At 41.4% G+C, this 26674-nt stretch overlaps 1 protein-coding gene across 5 annotated transcripts in view; it reads right to left on the bottom strand.

The window, feature by feature from the left end:
* Nucleotides 1-26674, bottom strand: part of APP (amyloid beta precursor protein) — a 209536-nt gene that overhangs the window by 102681 nt on the left and 80181 nt on the right. For all 5 annotated transcript variants that reach the window (XM_065676759.1, XM_065676758.1, XM_065676756.1 and 2 more), the window contains exons 4-5: nt 11408-11520; nt 9771-9964 (exon numbers count right to left, since the gene is read on the bottom strand). In XM_065676759.1, the coding sequence (XP_065532831.1) occupies nt 9771-9964; nt 11408-11520 (307 nt within the window). The remainder of the gene's footprint in view (nt 1-9770; nt 9965-11407; nt 11521-26674) is intronic.

The raw sequence follows: 26674 nt of genomic DNA on the forward strand, positions 1-26674 counted from the left end.
TCTTGGCAGAAGCGAGCATAGATCCAGATCTTCAGGTCAACATTTCACTGTTTTAACCTTTTCATATTCACTTAGGTCACAAACGAGTGTTGTTCTCTTTTACCAGTAGTGCTCAAAATAGAGATCGCATGCGAAGAAACGGCTTGTTATTATGTAACCAAAGCCAAAGCCAAAATACTTGCATTCAAGGGCTGAAACCTTTTTTATTAGGGAAACAAAAAACAACAAGCCTATATGGTTTTGCTGTTCCACTCATTCAAAGTGCGCAGCCCTAGTTAGAAGGCAGAGGAAAAAACCTACTTACTACAGAAAGTGCCTTTTTATGGGTTTTTTTACTACACTGTGCTGTTAATAGCACAGCCTCACGAGAGGTGGAATAATTTAGATTTCCACAAACCACCCCAATGCTGAGCTCTTATTTCTAGTACAGAACATGAATATCACTGAGATGTAAAACAGCAGCAGGAACTGCTGGTTAACGTCATGGAGGGATACCCAGAATGCATCCATCAGTACAGTCACGCTGATGTGACAGTATGTGTTGAAAAACCCAGCTGTAAATTTCTCACTTCCCTTTTTTTTCCCATGCCTTACAAGTAGTATAGTGCTTGAAATGGGCTGGTATATACCATGATGTCACAAGAACTTAGAACACCTCGCAGACAGATCTGAAGGGTTTCTTGAGTTGATTACTACACAAACCTTTCTCTCCCATATTTCAGTCAGCACAAATCACTGCAAGTGACAACTTAAAAAAAATTTTGCTAATAAAATTTTTGCTTATAAAATTTTTGCCTATGACTTTAGGAAAACACGTCAGCTGATGGCTCTTTTGTGAGGTCAAAATAAAGGGAACCCTTCTCTGTGAGTTAACCTTCTACTACATGTGCAAGTTTGATGCCATTAACTTCCTGAAACCAGCTTAACATTCACTGGAGTCATACGAGTAGCCTGCACAGCTAGCAAACTGCTTTCACCAGGGCTCACAAAAGCCTGGCTATCTTCTGCTCATCACCTCCTCAATTACATTAATTCTCTCCACCCATAGCTTCATCCATCACTTCAGTTAATGCTTTATACTCAAATGGTGATTGGATTTGCCAGCTCAGCACTGCTGTAATTACCTCTCACAGCAATGCGATTTCATCAATTCCGTTCTAACTTTTCTTGTTCTGAGAAGAAATCCAACACTTTGGTTTTTTTAAAATCATTAATGCTCTGGTGTTTCTATCATAACCTCCACATTAAAAAAGGTTAAAAAATCTTATTAAAAATACATGATGAACTATCTGAGTACTAAGTAACAACAGCCAACATGAGACACAAACCCAATTAATGTAAGAATATGAGATACAATATGCTAATAGCATATAAAAGATGTGAACAGGACAGAATACTTGGAGTTATTCAACATAAGTAACATTATCCCTACGTTTGGTGACAACTTAGTTTAATTTATAAAGAAAAGCAATTAGGTTTTATCATTCAAATACTTAAGAATTCAGTTTCTCTAACAAACCAATTTAATGATGGACAAATCTTGTACTGCAAAATTCACCTATTCCAGTAACTGGTGTTAACCTATGCTGAAGGCAAACTGCAGAGGAGGGAAAAAAACCAAGAAAAACTTACCAAGTTTGTAATTCCTGGTGTTCATTTGAGGGCACTGGCTTGCAATTAAGAACAATTTGTATTAGGACAGCTGATGAGAACACTGCCCCTGGCTGCAACCCTTTCTGCTCCTGTGTCAGGGACGAGTGAGCTCCCCACCAAGCAGACCCTGAACCACCGCAATAGCATACCATTACTGGCACGAGGTTCAGTTTTCCTTGCATTTCCAGGGGTTATGAACAGACTGCAGCTCAGTCAGCACAGCATGGGAAAAGTGCACTCTTTTTAGCCATCCAAATGCAAGTCATTTGCTGCTTCTAAGTCAGAACCTGCAGTATAGACTCTTTGTCCAGCTTCACATCTGGTTCAGCATTAACAGCTCAAGTGCTGGGAAGCAGGGGGTGGATTTATTTATTTTTTAAAAGAATCATTTAGGAGATTCTCACTGGAGCATTTCTCACTGAAATATTAAGAAAGTGACTTTCCAATTTAATGAAAAAGCTTACATCAACAAGAACTCGTTGTTAAAGATGAGTAACAAGATGGCTTGAAAACAGATGAACACTCTACAGAGACAAAATTTTAATTTTCTTTTTGCTCCACTGAGCACGTTCCCAATGAAGAATTTAGCCTCAGCACCTTCCTTTTTTCTTCATCAGTAACTCTTTTTTCAGCTTTAGAATAGCCAAAACATCAAAAGGACTCCAGATATCCCATTTCTACTTTTTTTTGGACAAATCTTCTGGGCTCAGAGCTGGGCTTCTAATTAAGGCTTGGATTTTTGACTCAGTGCTGGCAAGACAGTATTAAAAGTAAGACCAATAGAAGAGGAGGAGGGAATGCTCAAGAAACACAATGTCACTATATACTAGATGCAAGTATGAGGAAATAAACAATTGAAGGACTTCAGTTGTGAGAACCTCAGAAAGATGTGCCCCCTGCCTTGTTTCTTCAACACGATCACTTCATATCATGACACCACTCAGGGCCTGACTTTTCCTCAGCAGTGTAGAACTTCCCCACCACATGGGGACTGACACCCCAAGGTCCACATGGCCGAAGCAGGGGTTTACTCCAGGTGTCAGAAATGCGACCTCCCTGTAGGTGTAATTAAAGAAATGACCACCAATTCCTGACAGCCAACACAAATCATATGATCAAAAGTCTGTCCATCCCATCTGGGGATGCAACACAGAAACCTATCTTCAAAATGGGAAGAGACAATCCACGCCAACATCATACAATACATATCTTCATCCTCCTAGTCTTCCTCACCTTTTCCCTCCCATGTTCAATCTGCCTTTCTTCTTTGTAGCTCAAACACCAAAGAGATCAGATTACCCATCAGAGCAATAGATAAAGAAGATTACAGCATTTTGCTTAGCTCTCTTAATCTCTCTGTTTAGTTAATATGCAATGGCCAAAAATACACCTGGGTCAAACAATTCCTTAAAGACTTTTATTTCATGCTGTATTTCCAAATACATCTTCTGGGGAGGAAGAGGTAAGTAGGGTAAAAAGAAGGGTGAGAGAGGAACACAAGGAGATGTAATTGGGAGAGATGGAGCAAGAGGGTTTCATGTTTGGGATAGCCCTTTTTTGATGAACACTGAAGAACAGACACGCTCGGTTTACCATTTACCTGCTTTACCCACATTCACAATTAAAACATCAGCAGGTCTCTGACTCTTGCCTACGTTAAATCATAGAATCATAGAATAGTTAGGGTTGGAAAGGACCTCAAGATCATCTAGTTCCAAACCTCCTGCCATGGGCAGGGACACTTCACACTAAACCATGTCAGCCAAGGCTCTGTCCAACCTGGCCTTGAACACCACCAGGGATTGGAGCATTCACAACTTACCTGGGCAACCCATTCCAGTGCCTCACCACCCTCACAGTAAAGAACTTCCTCCTTATATCCAATCTAAACTTCCCCTGTTTAAGTTTTAACCCGTTACCCCTTGTCCTGTCACTACAGTCCCTAACGAAGAGTCCATCCTCAGCATCTCTATAGGCCCCCTTCAGGTACTGGAAGGCTGCTATTAGGTCCCCACGCAGCCTTCTCTTCTCCAGGTTGAACAGCCCAACTTTCTCAGCCTGTCTTCGTATGGGAGGTGCTCCAGTCCCCTGATCATCCTCGTGGCATGCAGGAACCCAAAGAGAATTAAGCAGTAGGCTAGTCACAGCTACACTTACAAAAGGAAAGAGTATTTCCCATGTACAGAAATGATTAAACACATTAAAGACGGCTTTCAAAATTCTTATACTGACTCTTATATACTACCAGATTTATTTGCTTATGTGTCAGGATTTAGACTTCAGCATTTTTCATAAATACATGGCACAGGCAGACATCCCAATTGCCTGTCTGCCTACTTTGTGTCAAGGCAGTAGTGTGACACAGCACAAGGACTCAGTGTGCTGCTTTATCAGGTCAGAGCACTGACCATGGCCAATTTAAACACACCTTGTGACAGCCTGATTTAATGACAACACTCTGGGGAATTTCAATTGTAACTAATTTGATGTTGAGGTTAACTTACAGACATTCCTGAAGCAAAAACACTAGGCAAAACGTGTGTTGACATCTTTACACCACTGAAGGCACAGATAAAAACAGAAAAAGAGCTAAAGAGTGAAAGAAATTACTTGCATGCTTCCCACATGTCAAGTGAGCATCTTTAGCAAATTACTGAGCAAAGCAATTCTGCTGGGCCTTTGTGACTCCTCTTCCCCAAACACTAGAACAAGACTGATAATTAAAAGCATAGGGACTCACCTGGAAATAATTCAGTATAACAGGCACATATGCAACACTGCTTTCACCATTAGAAAGAATTGACAAGTTTTTAAAGCCTTTCAGGATTTCTTTGATTAGAGTTGGAGGAGGAAATCAAGAAAAAAGTCAGTTTTCCCAGGTACCGCTGACAAAAAGCACCCAAACTCTTTATGCAGTCAAAAACCACACAGCACTTTAACAAACTTTTTTTTCAGCATCTGGGAGATGAGCACTCATCCTTAAACTCAGTCTGGTACAGGGCTGCAAAAACAGAGAACATGATTACCATGCTATGCAGCGCACATTTATTTTAGTTTTACTTCACAAAATGCCTAATTATAAGCACAAAGTGTCTGCACCCTTTTGTATTATTGATTGTAGTAAAAAACCTACCGTATTAACTATCCTATAAAAAAAAAATAAAAATCACTTGGCAGGAGTTTATGAGGGTTTGTAAACCAAACCCTTATAATATACACTGCACCCTGTGCGACATTTACAACACTACCCAATTGTTACATCAGCCCCAACATACATTTTATACAACAAACAGACAAAATTAATTTGGCCTAACCTGCTGAGGGAGCAACAATGAGAACTGAAATCTCCTATTTTAGACCTTGAAAATATGTTCAGATTGCCTAGGAAAATAAGGCTCGGCTAAAGTTAAGGCATTATCTTCTTTCTGTTCCTGAGCCATGGGACTTATTTGATATAACCCTCAACAGTAAGACTTATCATGCCTCAGTTTTCCTGCTGTGAAAGAAGGAAAATGACCACAGCCTGTTTCCCCAGTGGTAAGGAAAGCCTGGGAGGTCTCTCACACAGTGAGAGGACAGGCACATATGAGACAGATGTAGACAAACCCTGGAAATTTCCAGCTTGGCCATCACTCCTAAAGATATTCAACCTTGGACACCAAGGACACCAAAGCTTCCAGCAAGTGCCCATGTCCAGGCAGGAGGGCCGCCAGGCTGTGCCGAGTCTCAAGGACAGCCAGAGCTTGCAGGTCACTTGACTGAGCTGTAGCTATGCAGGGAGAGCTCTGCAGCTATATTGAAACCAGCACCTGTGTCTGGCTGCCCCTCAGGCAGTCTTCAAGGTAAATTTTAATTAAAGGTGTGCGTAACAACAAAGAACACCACTGCTGAAAAGTGCTCGTGACCTCTTAGTCAGTTAATGCTATTTCAGGACAAGCATGACATGATGCAATTTCAAAAGCATGGGCAGATCCTGCCTGTTGGTCTCAGGAACAAAAAAGGGGTATATTATACTGTCACCAAAATACAGCCTCCTTCCCTTCCCCAGGTGCTACCAACAAGCCACACCACAAGGCAAGCCACATCCTTTTACGCCCAGACCAAGGTGGTGGTCAGACACCAGGTAGGAAGAAAGTCCGTCTATGATGGAATCACAGCCCAAGCTCCCTCCACCTGCCCCTGATGGCACAGATATAAGGTGCTGCTGAGCTTTGCTTCCTCCTGTGCCGAAGGAAATACCTACGATAAAATGAAAAACAGAACACCGTGCTCTAGAGGCAAGTGTTGGTGGTAAAAACACAACACGGTCTGGAAAAAGGCGTTTACAAAATGAAGGCTGAAGTGTAGTTTCCCCTAAATAGTCAGAATCTTATATGCAGGTATTTAAAATTCAGATATGGATAGTTTGAGATACAAAGTCACTTCAAAACACATCACCTGCATTTGTTGGCTTCTACTTTGTCACAACAGGACTTTTGAGAAACAAGGATATAATCATTTGCTTTTCAGGTTGGCACCTCCACTTCAAACACCTTCACTTTGACTTGGGCATCTCAAAGCAGCCACAGCCCTTTGAAGGCCCACACAACAAGGCACACAGCAGCCACCCTGCTGCTATCCACTGATGGGGAGGCGGTTTGTGCACAGTGTTTTCCAGGGTTACCTGACAGAGATGGGAGCATGAAGCAGCCAGCCTGGAGGTTTCACTCCCTGAGAGTAGTATGGGGTAAGGGCAAGGTGAAAGACAAATCACATCCGGCTGTGGAGCCTTCTCCACAGCCAGACGTGAGAAACAAGGAACATGAAAATATGGAATCTTGCAGCTGAGGTAATTTATAGAAGACTGGTTTCTACTTAGGTGCAAGGAGTGGGTTATGTTCTAGCTGGCCCACCTGGCGATTCTACATACCAAAGACATGGAGATACGCATGGCCTTATTTGTACAATAGAACCAAACCTGGATTTTTAAGAAGCAGAAAAACATAAAATAGAAAGGTAATTACTGAAGTACTCACACGGTATTGACAACTAATTTTAGCCAGAAAAAGTGCCTTCTGGTTAGAAATGGCCAAAAAAGGTCAATCTCGTAATTGCTGCAACAGAAATGCTGTGGAATTCCCACCACAAACCTGTGGCAGATTAACAGCATGAAATCCTTCTCCTAAAGACCAGCTGTTATCTTCTAATTTTCACATATTTGCACAAATAAAAGTGTTTTCCAGTACTTGCAGCAGTAGTCACAAAAATGGCAAAGCAAACACAAGTATTCCCCAGGATTAGTGAGTGCTCCCCTCCCTAAAACAGACAGCATGATTTGGAATGCTCCCAGTGTGCCTTAAAAGCAGTCAACTGGAAGAGACTGACAACTTGCACCTTGCTGATCTAACCCAAGTAGAAGCTATTGCTGCATGAGGAAAATACTTTGATAGTGTTTTGCCCAACTGATGTACTAAGAACATAACCCCTCCCTGCTCAGACAGAGGCTCCATGAAAAACCTAAACTCCTCTGATAGGGTTTTGCTTCAGAGCTGCTAAGCAGTGGCACTAGCTTTAGCCGGTGCACAAGCTACCAGCACCTTCTCTTCCCTTCGTACAGTGTCGCGCTGAGGAGGTATTTACACAGAAAGGGATGTTGAACTCTTTGAAGGCTTCAAGACAAAGCAAACATTGTCAGTGCGAGATCACCCATGCAAGGTGAAAAATACAGACTTTAGTAAGCACTTGAAACAGAGGTGCACAGCGTACTGTGAATTTAGCATTAGGCAAGTGTGCCCCTACTTCTCACTTCCTTTCTCACAATCAGCTTAGGACTAAGGCATATATATATTTACATTCACACAAACATATGGTCATACATATATGAATATACACACACAAAATCTTAACTACCACCCACTGCTGCATAAAAAATGAGTAATTTTTCTTTTTTTTTTTTTTCCATATGACTAAATTTCAAGAGTATTTCTGGCACCAGTACACATGGTTAAAATGCAGTTGGGTAGCTGAAAAGGCAGCAAGAAATATGAGTTAGTCAGTGTAAAAGACCTGCAAATTGCTTGGCTCTTCATCTGCAGTTGAAGTGCCCTATAAAAGGATCTTTTAATTTTCCTTTTGCATGCACTTCTATGGGAGGAGAAAAAAAAAAAAAAATTCAGTATTTGCTTGGAGCTTCAAAAATAGATTCAAATGCAATTACAGCTTCTATTCCTAGAGGATACAAAATTTATAAAGTTATTCTTGAACTCATCTCTTCAGATACTAAACTGCTATATGAGGAATAAAGTGGGCTAGAGTAGTAAATTAAACATTCAGTGACAAATATGAAAAAGACAGAAATGGGCTGTCATACAAACAGGTATTCTATACATACCCTTGTGAACTCTTATTTAAAATATTTCAGGAATTTCTGATCAAATATATGAAAGAAATGCTTTTTATCTACATATTTTATATATATAGCTATAAATATATATATAAGACATTTAATAGGTATATAAGATACTATCTTGGGTATGTGTATACATACACATACACACATATATGATACATACAGATACATACATATATAAATATATATATACACATACATATATATAGATGATGAAAAAAAGGCAAATTTGCCTCAATTAGAACAAGGTCTGCACTCAGTTCTTACTTTAAGAGAATGTGTTCCAATCAATATCTAAACGAAATACACAGAAGTGCCACAGTAACAATCCAAAGGCTGTGAAAGGGTTATAAACTGCGACACTCCGACAGCTGTTGGAAGCACAAGGCAGAAAAAAGCCTGAAGGTGTCAAGGTGGAAGATGCAATGTTGCTTGATGCTGATTTCTTGCATCAAGCAGTCCTGACCATCCACTCCAATTTATGAGAGAAAACTGGAAATTACAATTTGGAAATACGTATTTTCATTAAATTTATTCTGTTATCTACAAAGAACTCTTCCCTGCAACACTTGGTAATGCTTTCTCAGGAAAGATTTAGATGCCCACCATGATACGGTTTCTAATTTTTCACTGTTTTAATGTCACCTATTTGCACCAAGTTACAGCAATTCAATCTCTGTCCTTCATCTCTGCACTGTTCCTGAACTTGTTTCCATCTGGATTATCTATTAACTTTCCACATTATTCACTTGATTCAGTCCTCATGTATTTTCAGGGCTCTCCTTGAAACCACTAGTAATCAGCTTGAAGGTCTGGATTTTGTATATTATTTGTAAAAGATGCAGTATCATAAACTAAGAAGTAGAAACACTGCATTAGTACAGTATGAAGCGACATAAGTCTAGGGAGCATAAACTGAACTGGAATGTAGATCTTAGTTATACGAAGAAAGCATCTTAAGAGTTGTTTGAATTCAGCTGCAAGAACATAACACTATACTCTGTTCTCGTAAGTGCTAACATGCTCAAAAGAGTAGTATGAAAAGGCTTTCACAGCACCAGACCACTCAGTTAAAACACAGTCATAACCTGCATTTGGCTCAAAATTAGCCTTTGTGCATGGGGGATGTTAAAGGGTAAAGACAAGCACGGTATTTTCCCATCCACTGCTATCTTAAAAAGGAAAACTCCGTACCCCATCTTGACAGCAGTGTATTAGTGAATCTGTCAGAAGCTAGATATTAAAACAGATTTTCTTTTAAATCACATTTAGAAAGTGTCAGCAGAAAAATATTCTTACAGTAATAATGGCACATGGTTAATACCTATTATGAATGAAGATGTTTCAAAACCTCCAACAGTTATGTTGGCTGAGTATCTGCTGCAGTACCCTGGACTGCAAATGAAGCATCTTAAAAGTATAGCACTTATCATTTAGTTGTCAGAAAGTATGCACTTATGCATTTTTGTTATTAATATGACAATATTTCTCACTGAAGAAATGATGAGGGCATCAAAAGCACAAGAATGAGATTAACAAAAAGCTTATTAACAAAAAGCTGTTCCGTAGCAAGTCAAAAATAAGTAAGAACACTGATGTTTCCTACCACTGTAGTTGCCAGTTCACATACAAGGAGCAGTGACTCTTACACACTGAGGTCTTTTAGACAGATTTTTGGCATTTTTATACAGTGATAATAACAAGTTGAAGGATAGAAAGTCACTCTAACCTTCCATCAGCATAGTCTGCATCAGCACCTCCCCACCAGACATCTGAATCATCATCTTCGGCATCAGCTGAATCAAGATTGTCACTTTCCTCCGCTAACGGGCAGCAAACAAACTCCACACCACGAAACTTGTCAATTCCACAGGGCAGCAGCATGCCATAGTCATGCAGATTCATACTCTTCTCACTACAAGACTATAGAAAATAGAAAATAGAAAGAAAACAGCAATAATTTTGTCATGGAGGAAGCTAGGAAAAGTATCATAGATCTTAAGAAAATGTAAGAGGCCGTGTACTGCCCTAGGAATTGGAAGCTGGTGAACTGCATGGTCTCTGGGTTTTGAGAGACAATTTAAGATAGCCATGTATGCATTCACTACCCATATGGCAAGCAGCTCCCTACCTTTGTCCACATGACCACTGTAAACAACAAGCTCTCCCCTTCCCTGCCCTTTAACCTTTTCCATTATAGAAAGACTTGTCTCCTCCCATACACATGACAACTCAACACCCTCTTGTGTAAAATCCTCACAGGCTCTGCCCCACAAACAGCAAACCTGAAGGCAGAATATTGTTTAATTTGATGTATTAATCCTGATGTATTAATGCTACTGAAGAGTTCACTGCAAGACAGATTAACATTTAAAATACCTATCATACTGGAAACACACTTTATCTGCTCTGACAGCTTCTAGCCTTGCTTGGAAAACAGTAATGCATAATTATACCTTAAAGAAATAGTGATGTAGGACAGAAAGTTGTAGTGATATAGGACAGATGAAAAAAGGAAAATAGTTGAATAGTGCACAGTGATAATGTTCTTCAGGGCTATGCCATTCCGAATCTGCATATACTTAAAACAGACTAGGATTTGCCTGCATGAAGCTTGGTGCCTTCAACTCTTCATTTGAGGAACAACAGTATGATTCAAGCAAAAACTGAAAATCTGAAAAACTGCTGAGCACACTTCAATTTTGATCTCCAGAAGGTGGGATAAGATACAAACTAAGAGGTTCCAATTAAAAGCAGCCAGAAATCTTATAGCTCATCTCCATTATTATTCCTAAAACCTCTCTACATAAGGACAAAAAAAAATGTCCAAATGCATTAGCAATAATAACATTAGGTTTATTTCTGTTTTCAGTAAATCACTGGTGATTTGTAAAAACTCTGTGCTTGGCTGCAAAATGCATTCAGCTAGTCTTATGTGTTATCAGCTCTCTTACCCGTTTACATTGAATTTCATGTATCACATTCTTGAAAGTCTGTTTGATCTCTGTGAAGCACCTGGCATACCAATATCGATACTGAGGACAATGATAAAGGCAAAGCCTAGGCATTAGTAATCCATCTTCAGCTCCAGAGCAGCACTAACACAAGAAGCCAAAGGAGGCAGAAAATATGGTGGGTGTGTGAGTGGACGTGAAGAAAAAAATCCAGTGCTATGAAACATGGTCATCGTTCCAAGTGTCAGAGTTAAATATCTAATAGTGGACTGGTGTGTTCAGGAGACTCCCTTACAAAGCAGAACAAAATACCATTTGCTCAAACGTTCATCACAGTTCTTAAACTCATCCTCAGAAGAGTGACACAGCTCTAAAGAAAGAAGGTAGGAAATATCAAAACAGATGAATATACCTCTTTCGCAACAGTATGCCAGTGCAGGTGAGTTTCACACACATCCATCCTTTCCTGGTGAAGGAACTTGCACTTGTCTGGGACCAGAAGAGCGTCACTCACAAACTCGCCCACTGAAAGAAAAACAAACCCAAAAAATGTTAATTTTGTTTCTAGTACCTCATCTTGTTAAACCTTTAGCCAGACACGGGGCAGCTTCCATGAATGAGTGGCAGGGTCTGTCAGCAGAGAATGGAACAACTTCTAAATGGTGCTTCTGCTACTCCTTTCTTCAAACCTTCCATTTCAAAGTAGCTCCTGTCTTTGATCTCAGTGATGTATTACATGATGAAAACTTTACCATATCCAGTGTGAAACTGGCAGGACCCATCAAAGACATATATGTGGTGCAACATGAAGTTACGTGCTGATGGATCCAGCTTCTGGAAGGGGAGCGCAGGGACAGGGAGAGACAATTATATTTTGCATCCGAGTAGCGATAGGGAGAGGGCTTTAAGTGTTTTGAAATATTTAGTTTTTCCACACAAAAAGAATATGACACCAACACCTTATTTTAAACAAGTTGAGAGTATTTCTACTAAATTACAACATGAACAGCAGTACAGTCCACTTAGCTATTTTAGTTGATGCAGCCTCTTTATTGCAACCTCTTTTCATCAGCCAGACAGACTAAGGCTAGCCCAGAAGGCTGATGAGCAAGTGGAGCTCATTAGCCAGAGAACAAGGTCATTCATGGATCACCTGAGTATCTGGACAGGTTGAAATGGGGGAAAAAGGCTCTTTATCAAGGACACAACTGACTAAAGAGATTGTGCTGTCTTTAGCAGTAGAACAAAAATTTATACACTAATGAAAAATACAATGCTCACAGCTTTAGTACTGACAAGTAAGAAGAAACTCAGCTGATAAGTAACAATTTATTGAACTAAAATCACCATAATTCTGTATAATTCTGGCATTGCAATGAAATAACCTCCAACACCTTTGAAGATTTTTCTTTTTTTAAAATGAAATATTACAGAATACTTTCAAGACATCGATACACTGAATGGACACTGGATGGTGAAAGCAGATGACTCAGCTGGCAGAAATCATCAGCTCCCTGAAGCACGTTTTGTCCATAACCTCCAAAAAATTGCAGCCTCTGTGTATTAAATGAATGAACCAAGGTGGCCAGTGGCCTCATGGATGCAGTAAAGGTTAATTAATCAAAGTAAGATTACTATGAGTTTACTGTTTCAGCAGTGGGTCATCTCAGGAAGCTGATGAAGTGGCCCTTGAGGCTTACGAAGTGTAAAAAATAACCAATGCCCAATGCACTGGGACGAAGCTGAGTTCAACAAGTATTTGTATGCATCTTTGCGAATCACCAAGATGTGTATGTCACATGGAATTCCTTCCTGTAATTCACTGCTTTTGATCTGAAGCATTTAAAAGCCAGTTAGCTTACTAGGATAAAAAGGATTTTGTAAACTTTATCCTCCAGTGACAAACAATGGCCACAAATTATTAACAGAAATGGCTTCTAAAGGTTCCAAGACAAACTTGCAAAAGTAGTGGGTTAAAACACTTTCCTGTAACCCAAAATACAAAATCTGCAGCTTCTGTTAACAAGTGTCTGTTGCCAGTGATATCACACCCAAATCTGAAATTTGAATAAATTTGCAAGGCTTTTTTAGTGGTACTTGTCTTTGCAGGGGACCATCCTGCCACATACACGAAGTCACTCAGTACGTAAGTAACTGGCAATTGCTACTGCTTCAATTTAGTCAAATACCTGAGCACTAAGCGCGCACATGAATGTTTTGCTGAAGACTCCCAGAGTATGTTGACTTTGCTCTCCTGGGACGCAAGACTGCATACAGAACTGCAGCTACACTTTTCTGGCTGTTCAAGCATGCAAAAGGTTCAGTCTTTAAGGCAAACATCTCTATAAAACAAACAAAACAGACTCCTGGAGTGTGTTTTACTCCAGCAAACTACATCCAATTTCAGAGGCTGCACACAAGCATGTGTGTGAGCTGGCATCACCTATCTGACTTCTGACACCCACAGGCACACAAGTCCAAATGTGTACACAACCAACAGATAACCTCTGAACGAAGCTATTCCATCGACCTTAACTCCCTGCAGTTATCAGAATATCATCAGAATACCATGTGCCTGAAGTTAGAATGCAATTAATGGCATCCCTCATCACTGACAAAAATAACCCCATGTCACTTTGGCCAAAGTAACGAATATGGATGTACCACTGAGTTACAGCCACCAAATGCAAGATGGAAAGCTGCATGTCCAAAGTTCTGGGCAATGCAGCCTGGGCTGCGGTGTCATTAACAGTACGCTTGAGTGTGTAAGTAAATTTAAAAACAAAACAAATAAAAGCCCTCACAAAAAACCCCACCAAAAAAACCCCAACCCCAACACACACACTACAAAAAAAAAAAAATAAAAAAAATCCCCAAACCACCTAAACGATGAAAACTTCCCGCTTTCTTGAACAGCTGTACACTAAGGAAACACAAGACATTTGGATATAATTGAATGTAGAGTATCAGATTTGACTTTTATACACAAAATGTGCATCTGCTTTATAAAATCAGATTCCTTGAAAATAAGGTAAGAGCATCCCCACAGCAACCCAAATTCTCATTTCAAATGAGGCTCCATTTTGCAACCACTTTCTGAATTTCAGAGAAGTAAGCAATCCATTGGAACAAGCTCCCCTATGGCTTTCAGAAGGAAAGAAGGAGCTGGGGAGAAGGGTGGTTGCTTAATCTAACCACTTCATTATACAGAATTCTAATAAATTATTCAGGGTTGTGAACATCTGGGCAGCAGCAATCACTTGCAACTTTGCATGCGATACCTTCTGCCTTCAATTCAATTTTTTATTACAAATAAAACCTAGTTCTGCCCATTATTTACACATGCAAAGAGTCCATGTGCTGGAAACTTTATTCATTCATTTCATTATAATTGTTACTAAAGGTTAATCCAAAGCTTTGAACTTTTGTTCTATTTTGGTTGCTGCTTTAAATAAATTAACGTTCAAGTGGCAGTTTGATGAACTAAACTGAATCCACTTGACAACTGCAACATTTATTTTGCCTGGGCTAGTCTAATAGAAACACAAATCCATCAGAAAGAAGCACATCAAACACTTTTGATTCGTATAGAAGCTTCTACCTGTGTCATTCCAGTGCATATTTAACTTTCAACGCTGCTGAATCCTAAGATTTTGGAGATTCTTTGCTTTCTTCAACAAGTAACCCACAGCATACACAGAGCGAACAACCAATCCTGTGCCTCCTGAGAGAGGGGGCCAATGTGCATGGCTCTAAAAATAAGGAAAATTTACAGCAGTACTCCTGTTTGCCAGTATAAGCCATGACTGAGGTAACTGCATTTTTCTTGGCTGATGGATCATCCCAGCCCAGCCCTGGTTGTAATTTCCACTGTCAGGTGCTGAGATCACTACACATAATTCAACTCCAGTATTATTTTTTTCTTCCAGTACAGCAACATACCAACTTGCACCCCACCACACTGTCCTTCACACCCTGCCTGTGAGGCTCAAGTTGGATGAGCATTTCCCTAGGTAGTGGCACTGCTTTAAAAGCCTCCCTGGCCCCACACTGTCTACTGGTCCTTACCAGCACCTTACCACCGCTGCCCTATCCAGCTGCCAGTACACCATGGCTAAACCACAACCATGCCAGGGATGGAAGGGTCTACAGAATTTGTACCAAATCCACACCACGAAATCACCACCACCACCGGCACTACTTCTGTTGGTCTTGTATTTATCACTTCTTCCTGTACTCTTCTGCCTTCTTCAGCATCTCTTGTATTTGATTATAGCGATACATCTGTGCTCTGCTGAGGTACTCCAATAATAAACCACCATGGCACAATCTGTCTTGTGGTGAATTCTAAATCAACAAACTCCCTCAAGTGATCCGACACACAAGTGTAAGAACTTCTTGTTTTCCAGTACCTGTTTACCCACTCTTGCAGGGAAGGGCTGGACAAAACGGGACTTTTCTGGCTTGTGGGTTTCTAACCAGTCTGGCAAAAACAGTCCCAAAGGGGAATTCTGGGCAGAGATCACTTTACCACGTTAAAAAACACCGTCCTGTGCCTACCATTCATTTAGCTGAAGGCTGACAATCCACTGCTTTCCCTTTTGGTAAGTTCCTAGTTGCTAACTCAAACCTGCACCTTCTTTTACTGCACAGCAGAACATGAATTGTGCTAACACAGTACGTCACAGTTTCATTTAATTTTATAATTCTCATTATTTGTTTCCTAATGTCAGTAATCCCTTTCCTGAGGCCCAATTCTCTATTACATTTGTAGCATACTTCTTCATATCACCCCATCCTGGTGTATTACAACAGAGCAGCAGTTCACATTTTTCAAAGACAATTTTGCCAAAGGTTATGATGCCACATTTTACTGTTAAATAATTTTATTTTGGTCAAGCATGTCCTATTCTGTGAAAAATACTCTTAGAACAACAACAGGTTCTGGGCTGTAAGACCGGAAGTTCTGTTTCAGAAATCTCATTTTCAACACAGCAACGACTAAGAAAAGCGTTACATCGAGAATCAACCTCTAGTAAGAATTAAGATTATAGTGAAGGCGACTTTTAAATCTTCTCTAGGAAGAAAAAGGCTCAGCAACTGGGCACACTCATAAGATGACTAACTTACCTGTTTAATGGCAGGTACAGTATCAATGAAAAGTAATTAAATATAAAAATACTATATCCTGAGAGAGAGACAGTCCTGACCATCAGACTTTCCATGCACTGCATAAACCAGATGAGATCTGAGAATCCATCCACCACTGCACAGAAAAAGATTAGATAATAAAGGTAAATAAAGCAAAATCCATGACATTGGATGGAGGCAGATGGTTAGAATCCCAACCTACGAACAAGCATGTGCAAATTACGTTCTGAGGAATACTTTCAAACAAAGCCTGTGCTAAATTTTGCATGAGCAGGCAGCACACACGCTGAGGCTCTAGGACTCGAGGCTTCATTTTCTGTCTCAACAATAAGAACAAGGCCCTTGCTAAGCATGTACAAGCTCAAGTGCTTGCACCACACATATTTGAGAACATTCAGAGAGATGCGTCTTTTCACTGTGACTTTGCATAGATTACCCTGAGCCATCACGTGCTCAGCACAGTGCAGCAAGGAGCAGGTCAGCCCTGCGCCTTCCCCTGTCCTTGGCTTGGCTTTGCTCTGCTCTGCTCCCCAAGCACAAGAGCTCAGCTCCCCACAACACCTCTGCTAGTTCTTGTGCCTACCCAACATTTAGTTATACAAATGTACTAACATCTACTTATTACATATTATGCTACACATGTATTATTACATTTATGTAAGCAGCCATACAGTTTTAGTATTTTTATTAAGGGTGATGTTTATGTATTTATATAAGTCTTTCCGTATGATGCTTTTATTTAAAACATTGGTAATTAAAAGTTCACTGCAATCTGCATCAGAGTGCAAGGCAAACACATTGGTTTCCAGTGCAAAGAAGCAACATTTTATTGAAAAATGCTTTTTCTTTTCTTTAGAAGTCCAGAAAAGCTGAGAAGATGCAAAGCACCTATAGATGCTTTATGTTTTTCATTTTTCAGTAAAATGATTCAGTAAGCACAATTATCTAGTGACATACAGAACCAGTCATAGTGTACTTCACTATTTTAGACTTGTTATCTATAGATCAAGAGGGAGAGGCTGTGCCTGTCAAAACCCAGGCTGAATGAGGGTTTGCTGCCATTCCAAACCCTCTGGGCATAGATACCTGCTCTGGCCCACGGCACTGCTTTCCTCTGAACTTGGGCATGAGATATGTTAAGCTGTAATGTCAAAAGATCTTCAGTCTAGTTTACAGGATTTTAACAGCCTCAACAATGGTTTTGTAGATTTCTCCAATTTCAAATTTAATTTTAAATGAACGTTTAAAAGAAGCAGAGTTCAGGAAGTATGTAAAAGCACCCACAAAAGATAATTTCTTCCTATATCATTGCCTATGAAGAGCTGCCAATATTAATACTAGTACCCACTCAGGTATCAAATACCACCCTAGTGTATGTCATCCCCCAGTAATTTACAAGCATTGAGACCAGTGTTGAACAATGCTGAACCCCATCCCAGGTACTCACTAGTGAAAGTCACACTTCAAGGGAGCTTGTACATAGGGACACCAGCAGGGAGGTGGAGAGCCCGGTTTTGCTAGCCTTAAAAGCTCAAAACCACCTTCTTTGACCCCATCCCAAACACCAAAGTTAGAGGCCTCTACCTAGCTGCTATCCATCAGCCAAGAGAAAGGCAAGGTGGTGCTGATAAAACATGACATCTGTGGTCTGGCAGCTTGGATCATCTGTATTTTACTGGTGAGTAACTGGCTTCATTCTTGCCCATAAGACTGTGCCCAAAAGAGAGCTCTGTAAGAAAACTGTCCCTACTCCACTGTTCTATCTGAAACCTATAGCATGACTTTCAGTAACAGACTCATGGCATGGCAGATGGACAGCAACACAGACCCCCATTTGAAGGGCAGGAGGCACAAGGGAGCCACCTCTGGCCAGAACAGCAGCTCTTCCACCTTCCAGAGGCTCGGCTGAAACCAACACCAGTACTATTAACATGTCTCTGTACCAATCCTTTTGTCTTCATAAAGTTCCAAGAAGTTATTTTCCATAACTATAGCTGGGGTTTTTATTATTTTTGGAGCAAAACCATCCACTATGTTTTAAGCATCTAAAAATAAGGCCAATGGCTCTCCAACAGACATTTTCGCAGCATCAAAGCAAGTGCCTATTGCTTTAGTACTTTTCTGTTTCAAAGTAGCCCTTGAATACCCTTGGATTCCTGCTTGAAAAGAAACTTGAAAATGTAAAGAGAGTACACCCTCTAAAAAGTGGTTTATTGTTCTGGTATTTGGCAAACATAGAGACAAATACACCCTGATGCAAGCACTCTCAAGTAAACCACCTTTACTATTGACAACATTTAGCCATTTATTAGGCCACAAAAGTCAACTATTTGGGCAGAGCAAAGCTCTTCTATTAGATTAAAAACTGAATGGCAATTCTAGCTGTACTGCGTCTTAGCACCTTGATGCTCCTAGAGCCATTTTGAGAAAACAATTACAGTACTTTTCACAAACATATGACCTTACTTGGGACATAAGATCAAGGTAAAAGAAAAGCCACTACAATGAAGTCATTGACATGGAGCGCTACTGTTGATACATCATGTGCTCTACTGTGATATTTGCTGGAAGACTCACACAGCCAGTCATTCACAGTCTAGGAGGTTCCTCGAGTGCATTGATGATAATTTCTTAATGCAAATGGTGGACGTACCAACTAGGGGAGCAGCGCTGCTAGATTTAGTACTCGCCAACAAGGAGGGTTTGGTCGAAGTGGTGACGGTCAATGGCAGCCTTGGCTGCAGTGACCATGAGATGGTGGAGTTTAGGATCCTGTGTGGGAGGAATAGAATACCTAGCAAAGCCACAGTTCTGGATTTCCGAAGGGCCAACTTTGGCCTCTTCAGTCAACTGCTAAGGGAAGTCTCATGGGAAAGTGTACTAGGCGGTAAAGGGGCTCAAGATAGTTGGTTAGCATTCAAGGACCGCTTCTTCCAAGCTCAGGATCGGAGCGTCCTAATGAGTAGGAAGTCAAGTAAGGGATCTAGGAGACCGGCGTGGTTAAACAAGGAGCTGCTGGGCAAACTCAAGTGGAAAAGGAGAATCTATGGATTATGGAAGGAGGGGCTGGCCGCTTGGGAGGAATATAGGACAGTTGTTAGAGGATGTAGGGAGGCAATTAGGACAGCTAAGGCCTCCTTGGAACTCAATCTTGCTAGTCGGGTTAAAGACAATAGAAAGGGCTTCTTCAAATACATAGCAAATAAAACTAAAACAAGAGGCAATATAGGCCCACTGCTGAACGAAGTGGGTACCCTGGAGACAGAGGATATAAAGAAGGCAGAGGTGCTGAATGCCTTCTTTGCCTCTGTCTTTACTCCTGCAGACTCTCCCCGAGGGCCCCGGATTTCTATAGCCCCAGAAGGAGTCAGGACAAAGGAGGAGTTTGCTTTGGTAGATGAGGATTGGGTTAGGGATCAGCTATGCAAACTGGACATCTGTAAATCGATGGGTCCGGATGGAATGCACCCACGGGTACTGAGGGAGCTGGCGGAGGTCATTGCTAGGCCACTCTCCATCATCTTTGGTAAGTCGTGGGAAACGGGCGAGGTGCCTGAGGATTGGCGGATGGCAAAGGTCACACCAATCTATAAGAAGGGCAAGAAGGAGGACCCGGGTAATTATAGACCGGTCAGCCTTACCTCCATCCCTGGAAAGATGATGGAACAACTTATTCTTGACTCCATCACTAGGCATATCAAGTATGAGGGGGTCATTAAGAACAGCCAACATGGTTTTATGAGGGGGAAGTCATGTATGACCAACCTTATAGCCTTCTATGAGGAAGTGACTAGGTGGAGGGATGATGGTAGAGCGGTAGATGTGGTTTTTCTTGATTTCAATAAGGCATTTGATACTGTCTCCCACAGCATCCTCATAGATAAGCTGAGGAAGTGTGGGCTTGACGATCAAGTAGTGAGGTGGATCGAGAACTGGTTGAAAGGAAGAAGGCAGAGAGTTGTGGTCAATGGCGCAGAATCTAGCTGGAGGTCTGTGACTAGTGGAGTTCCTCAGGGGTCGGTGCTGGGACCGGTGCTGTTTAATATTTTCATCAATGACCTGGATGAGGGAACTGAGTGCACCCTCAGCAAGTTTGCTGATGACACAAAACTGGGAGGAGTGGCTGACACACCAGAGGACTGTGCTGCCATTCAGCGAGACCTGGACAGGCTGGAGAGTTGGGCGGGGAGAAACTTGATGAAATTTAACAAGGGCAAGTGTAGAGTCTTGCATCTGGGGAAGAACAACCCCATGTACCAGTACAGGTTGGGGGTTGACCTGCTGGAAAGTAGTGAAGGGGAACGGGACCTGGGGGTCCTGGTGGATAGGAGGATGACCATGAGCCAGCAATGTGCTCTTGTGGCCAAGAAGGCAAATGGCATCTTAGGGTGCATTAGAAAGGGAGTGGTTAGTAGGTCAAGAGAGGTTCTCCTCCCCCTCTACTCAGCCTTGGTGAGGCCGCATCTGGAATATTGCGTCCAGTTCTGGGCCCCTCTGTTCAAGAAGGACAGGGAATTGCTTGAAGGAGTCCAGCGCAGAGCCACAAAGATGATTAAGGGAGTGGAACATCTCCCTTATGAGGAGAGGCTGAGGGAGCTGGGTCTCTTTAGCTTGGAGAAGAGGAGACTGAGGGGTGACCTCATCAATGTTTACAAATATGTGAAGGGTAGGTGTCAGGATGATGGAGCTAGGCTTTTTTCAGTGATATCCAGTGATAGGACAAGGGGCAATGGGTGTAAATTGGAACATAGGAAGTTCCACGTTAACATCAGGAAGAACTTCTTTACTGTAAGAGTGACAGAGCACTGGAACAGGCTGCCCAGGGGGGTTGTGGAGTCTCCTACACTGGAGATATTCAAGGCCCGCCTGGACAAGTTCCTGTGTGATGTACTGTAGGTTACCCTGCTCTTGCAAGGGGGTTGGACTAGATGATCTTTTTAGGTCCCTTCCAACCCTTGGGATTCTGTGATTCTGTGATTCTGTGATCATTGGAAAGCCCAAATAGCTCACACAAAATTCTGAAGTTGAAGGGCTAAAATCTCTTACATACATTTGTCTGGATGAAAATAATGAACTATATACCAAGAAATAAACCTGTATTTCATGGTGTTTATTAGGTCTTCATTTTCATGAGGCACCATACATAAAAAGGGGTTATTCTCAAACCTTTCTCTTCCTTCCTTTATAGCACCTTGATCATAGACATAAATGGACTTTCTGCTCACTTTGCTACTTACTTGCCTGACTGAATTTTCTGTCTTACTTCCCAGGCAAGAACACAAGCATCATTCAGATTTGACGCATTATGCCAATAACAGATACATCTGTTTACATGCAATAAGATTCAAATACACATCATCACACATTCTGGCATCTTTATAGACAAAGCATATAAACATTCCTCAGAGGTCTGCCGCACCTCAATGGTTCATTGAAGCATGAAGTTCATTTACTTCTCTCCTTTTTCCACTTGTCATTCCTATCTTCAAGGAACAATCTTGCTGAGAGTACAGTAAGATGCCTTTTCTGTCCCTCTCTGTCATTAACGCAATATTACAGAACTGTGCTTAAAACCCATTACCCAAGCATCATGGATTATGCCATTACGGGTTATGCTGGGATTCTTCCTCCTGCCCCATCTTCCTAAAAAGCCCACAAAGTAAAAAAAACACCCACCCAGAATTTACCAGTGTGATCAGCAGGAAAGGTCCCCCAAAACAGACTACCTGAAGGGTTTTCCCTTCAGTTTGCTTTTGCTAGGCACCAATCACTCACACTAGCAAACTTTTTTCTCCACACCACAAATCAGAATGCTGCCTCTTGAACATGATTTACTGAGAAATGGGCCCAAAAGCAGGCTGCAAAATCGAGCTCGGGAAGTTGAGAAAGCTCAGGACTGAGCTGCTCTCCCTCACAATTCCTCAGTGCACTGGTTATAGCTGCAAAGCTTCTGCCACAAATTAGAGCATTTGCTGAATACATAGCCCCCTCCCTTCCAATTATACAATCCTCCCTAATTTCTTGGAAATAGTTAGGAAACTGCATGAAAAAAAGTCTAGAAATGTCATTCTGGATAGCTTGACTCCATCCTGCCTTAGTCACAGAGCTCCTAAGTGATACTGTCCAAGTAAACACCTGAAAACACCCTCCTCCTTTACCGTGCTTAATTGCTTATTGCTTCCTTCCCCTCTCCTCTCTACAACCCCAGACTTTTCAGATTGACTTTTTACTTTTGACTCCATCATTGCAGTAGCCTTGTTCGATACATCTACATCAGGACATGGTCAACTGCTCTGAAGAGCTGGTGAACTCACTGGGGACAGGAATCTCACTGTTTACAGTGGGAAACAAGATTATAAAGTGAAGGATGCTACCTGCGGATGCTTGCCACAGGGTAATTTGCTGGGGTATTTCAGTGTTTTTTGGAGCAGAGGGGTTATCTGGGGGGAATTCAAGGTGCCAATCTAAACTAACAGCAGTATATCTAGCTAAAACAGATTTTCCGCAGTGCTATAAAAAGAACAGGCAATGAAAATCTGGAAGGTGCTGCAAGCCAAGGTAAGTCAGACAAGACTGATTCTATGTACAGCATAACAGAGGGAACACTACTGGGTTCCTCAAACTGGAGGGAAAGAATAGCCCAAGAATTGACTGGAAATTGCTTGATGTACAGACGACAGTTGGTAAAATTCACAAAAATGAATAATCCTGAAAAAAGAATACTGGAAAACTCTAAGGAACAAATTCGAAATGTGAAAGGCTTAATTAGACCATTTGTGAACAATTAGTGAGATTCTGTCAAGAATCCCAGGACAGTGGACATTATTTCAAGTATCCTGGGCCACAACCAAGTAAGGAGAAAAAAAATCAGGAGGGAAATAGGACAGTGATACCTTCAATGACAACAGCACTTTTACTCGACAAGGAAGTATGCGCAGGCTGTTTATGCAGAACTGTCGGAACGATGCAGTTATATGCCTGCCATTACATGCCAGCTGCCATTCTGTTTGGCAAACATCCTGTCTCTGTGTAGCTCTTTACAGCAAGCTGCAGTGAAACAAACACAGAAATGTTGTTCCTCAAAGACCAACCAACTCAGTCTGGGAAGGAACTGCGGGGGCAAAAGATAACAGTAACCTGACTACCCGTGCCCCCGAAAGTTTGCATGGAAAACAAACCCTGAAATGGTTTCTTCATAAACACTTCTCCTCCAAAATGGTTGATTTTTTTTCTCTTCCACAGGGAAACGCACACATCCTTGTCAAGTACCAAAAGCAATGTGTGGGGTGCAAGGAATAGGAAATGAAAGAGAAAGGCAAATCAAAAGTTTTCTGCCCCCCACCACATGCTGAGGACCTATTACCAGAATGATGCAGCAGAAGAGCCTCCCCGAATTTGCAAATGATTCTTTTAGTAAGGTAAGATTCCCTTGGTAAAAGCAGCAATGGTTTTAACTGTTCTCAATCTGTATGCTAAATCATTTATCTCAAGTAGGAAAGTAGTCAACCATTCCCAGGTCTATTCAAGGCAACATTCACTCTCCTCTGTACTCAGCAAGATTTTAATGAAGCTGGTTTTCCAAAAATATCAAAGGAGAAAAAAAAGCTGGTGGCTTTTAAAAACTAAAACCATTCCTAAGAACCTTTCAGAAATCATTAGCAAAACTGCATATCATGATTTGATAAATAAAGATGACAGATACTGTGGAGCCCATTTTAATGCTCTTCCTTATGTGTAACTATAAATATCAAGTATAACTTAATATTTCTCAAAAGTGGATTTAACATTCCAAATCTTAAGCAATCATATCTTTGTGAATCTTATTTTTCCCCATCTGTCTTGAGTTTTTTCCAAGCTATAAGATGGGTGAATTGCAAACAGATTATGCTTTATAAATGCTACCAAAAGCATGAATTTTAACACTCCAGCTATTAACATCACGTTCTGCTGCCGCTGAGATGCATGACAAACTGCACATCAGTTGTCACTGTTTCTGCTCTCTCTCTCACAGCAGGCAGCAGATATGTTTTGCAGCAAGATCTGCAAGTGCAAATCTCCAAGCAGCTTAAACTCGTGCCTCCCTTCTGGCTGAAGTGACACTTCATGCACTTCATTATGCAAGACATGCTTGGAAAATGGGCTCTGATATGGAAACAGCATGCAGGAAGAAGTAATTGGATTAATTCATTAATAACTTATGTATGCATACTAGTGACTTGCTAAAGACACATATCAAACAGTAAAATGGCATAAAGGTTAAAATGCTTGGAAACAATTCAGCACAACTGGGACCAGTAATCCCACTGCACTTTGCATTATTAGACAGTGCGATATTGGGCAATTCTTAGTAACTATGGTAAAGCATCAGGAATCAGGAGTAAGGCTAGCAAAGGTCACACTAGTCGCTGATGTCTAAGAGGGAGTAATGACCACAACCTTATAGATAGGTAGAAAGAATGAAAATCCTATAGATGCCTTGAAGGTTTGGCCATTTCAAACGCTAGGATTCCAATGAGGAATATAAAACATTTTGAAGGAGGGAATGTTGTTAAAACAAAACACTTTAAACAAGAAAATCTTACTTCAGTAAGATTTCATGTCTGGTTTATATTTTTGGTAGATCATTTGTCTGTTCATCCTTCCTCCCAAACACCTTCATACTGCATGTTTCTTTATAAAAAAAGATTCTTTTTGTTTCAGCAGTAATTCAATTCAGTTGTTGCTCGCTCACTCTCTTCTGGCAAAGAACAGAGATCACTGTGAAATCGAGTTCAGGTGGTAATTGTTTCTGCAATACCATCTTGTGCAAGGGCTCTGATGAGTGAATAAATACCTCCATAAATAGCAGCTGAAGATCACCTTAGCAAAAATACCTTGCTGATTATTAGCCACCTAAACAATCACTTTCCATAATACTGCTGAGCCCTAAATATTCTATTTGCCAAAGACCAAGCTTCCACTCAAATTGTCACCACTTCTAGGAGAAGGACTTCGCTGTATTACCAGCCAACACACTTACCAGCAGAGCTGCCATTCAGAAAGGCTGGAGGAGTAAGCTGACAGGAAACTCAACACCAAGTCCTGCCCCTGGGAAGGAGTAAGCCCTGGCAAGGAATAAGCCCTGGCAATGATACAGGCTGGGGAGGAACTCTGCAGAAAAGTCTCAGCTGGGGCCAAGAGCAAGTGGAGCACAAGCATGTTCTGATAGCAAAGACGCCCAGCGGTGGCCTGGGCTGCACAAACAGAAGCATATATAGTAGATTGAGGGAAGTGATTAACCCCTTGTACTTTGCGCTCCTTAGACTGCATCTAGGGTACTGTGTCCACTTCAGGACATCCCAGTACAAGAAAGATACTGATGAAAAGGAGTTCAACAGGGGTTTACTGAGGAGACCAGAAAACTTGGCCTATGAGAAGAGACTGAGGGAGTAAGGCTTGTTCACCCTGGAGAAGAAATAGCTTCAAAGGAGCTAGTATCTGCCTGATCATACCCATGGAGACATCAAGAAGACACAGTGGGCTGCTTCACAGCGTTGCACTGCAGGAACAGAGAGTGGCCATAGTGTGAAACAGGAGAGATCCCAAACAGGTAAACTTGTGGAGGAATAATCACAAGTATAATTAAACATAGGGAAAAAGCTGCCAAGAGAGTTTGCAGAATCTCTTCTTGCAGGTTTTCAAGATCACACCAGACAAATCCCTGAGTAGCTGGTTAAAATTCAGTATCAGCCCTGCCTCCAGCAGTAAACTGGATTCAGAAAGTCCAGAGGCCACTTCCATCATAAATGACCCCATGATTCTATCCATACCTTAAATCTCCCCTTATGCTAGCAACAAATCAAAGTAGCAACAACCCTTGACTTCATTTCAGTCACACTGGCCTTCAAAACATCATTATTTCTGCACCCATCGTGTGACCTACTGCTTGGGTTTTTGAAGCTGTTGCAACTACAGTACCATCAAGAAAGTGGTGCCTTGCCTAGTTCCCAGGCACCTTCACACACTCTGCATGATCATGTAAGTTTAACTGAATGGTTTGTTCTCTTGTTATCTATCCCAAACAAAGGTGATAGCAGAGTCAGCTTCATGGGCAGACAAAATCAGAGGCCCACACTCAGGAGTCGGGAGGAGGGTGGGGAGGAAGGTGTTTCTAGGCACCAGTGTCCCAAACAGATATTATCTCCTCATAACCAGCACATAACCAGAGGAATGTTTGGTCACAACTGGTAAGGCACACACAGCGAAGACATCATTCATACTTTCTCCTGCAGACTTGCAGCTGACAACCAGAGGATTTTTGGGCAGTGAGCAACTTCAGAGACACCTTGCATATCGCTGGAAGAGGGGAGGGGGACCTCAGTGCACTCAGGAGGGTCAGAAAGGCATCCTCCCACTTCTCGGATGCCCATAACTAAACTTAGCCAGACTCAGCAAAGTGCATGGTATTCTGGACCACATTTTTCTTACGAATAATAATGCACAAAAACCTGCTGTAAATTGCTTCTCTTGTAACAGACCAAATAACAGT

Source organism: Lathamus discolor, chromosome 4, assembly GCF_037157495.1.
Source record: "Lathamus discolor isolate bLatDis1 chromosome 4, bLatDis1.hap1, whole genome shotgun sequence".
Classification (NCBI taxonomy): Eukaryota; Metazoa; Chordata; class Aves; order Psittaciformes; family Psittacidae; genus Lathamus; species Lathamus discolor.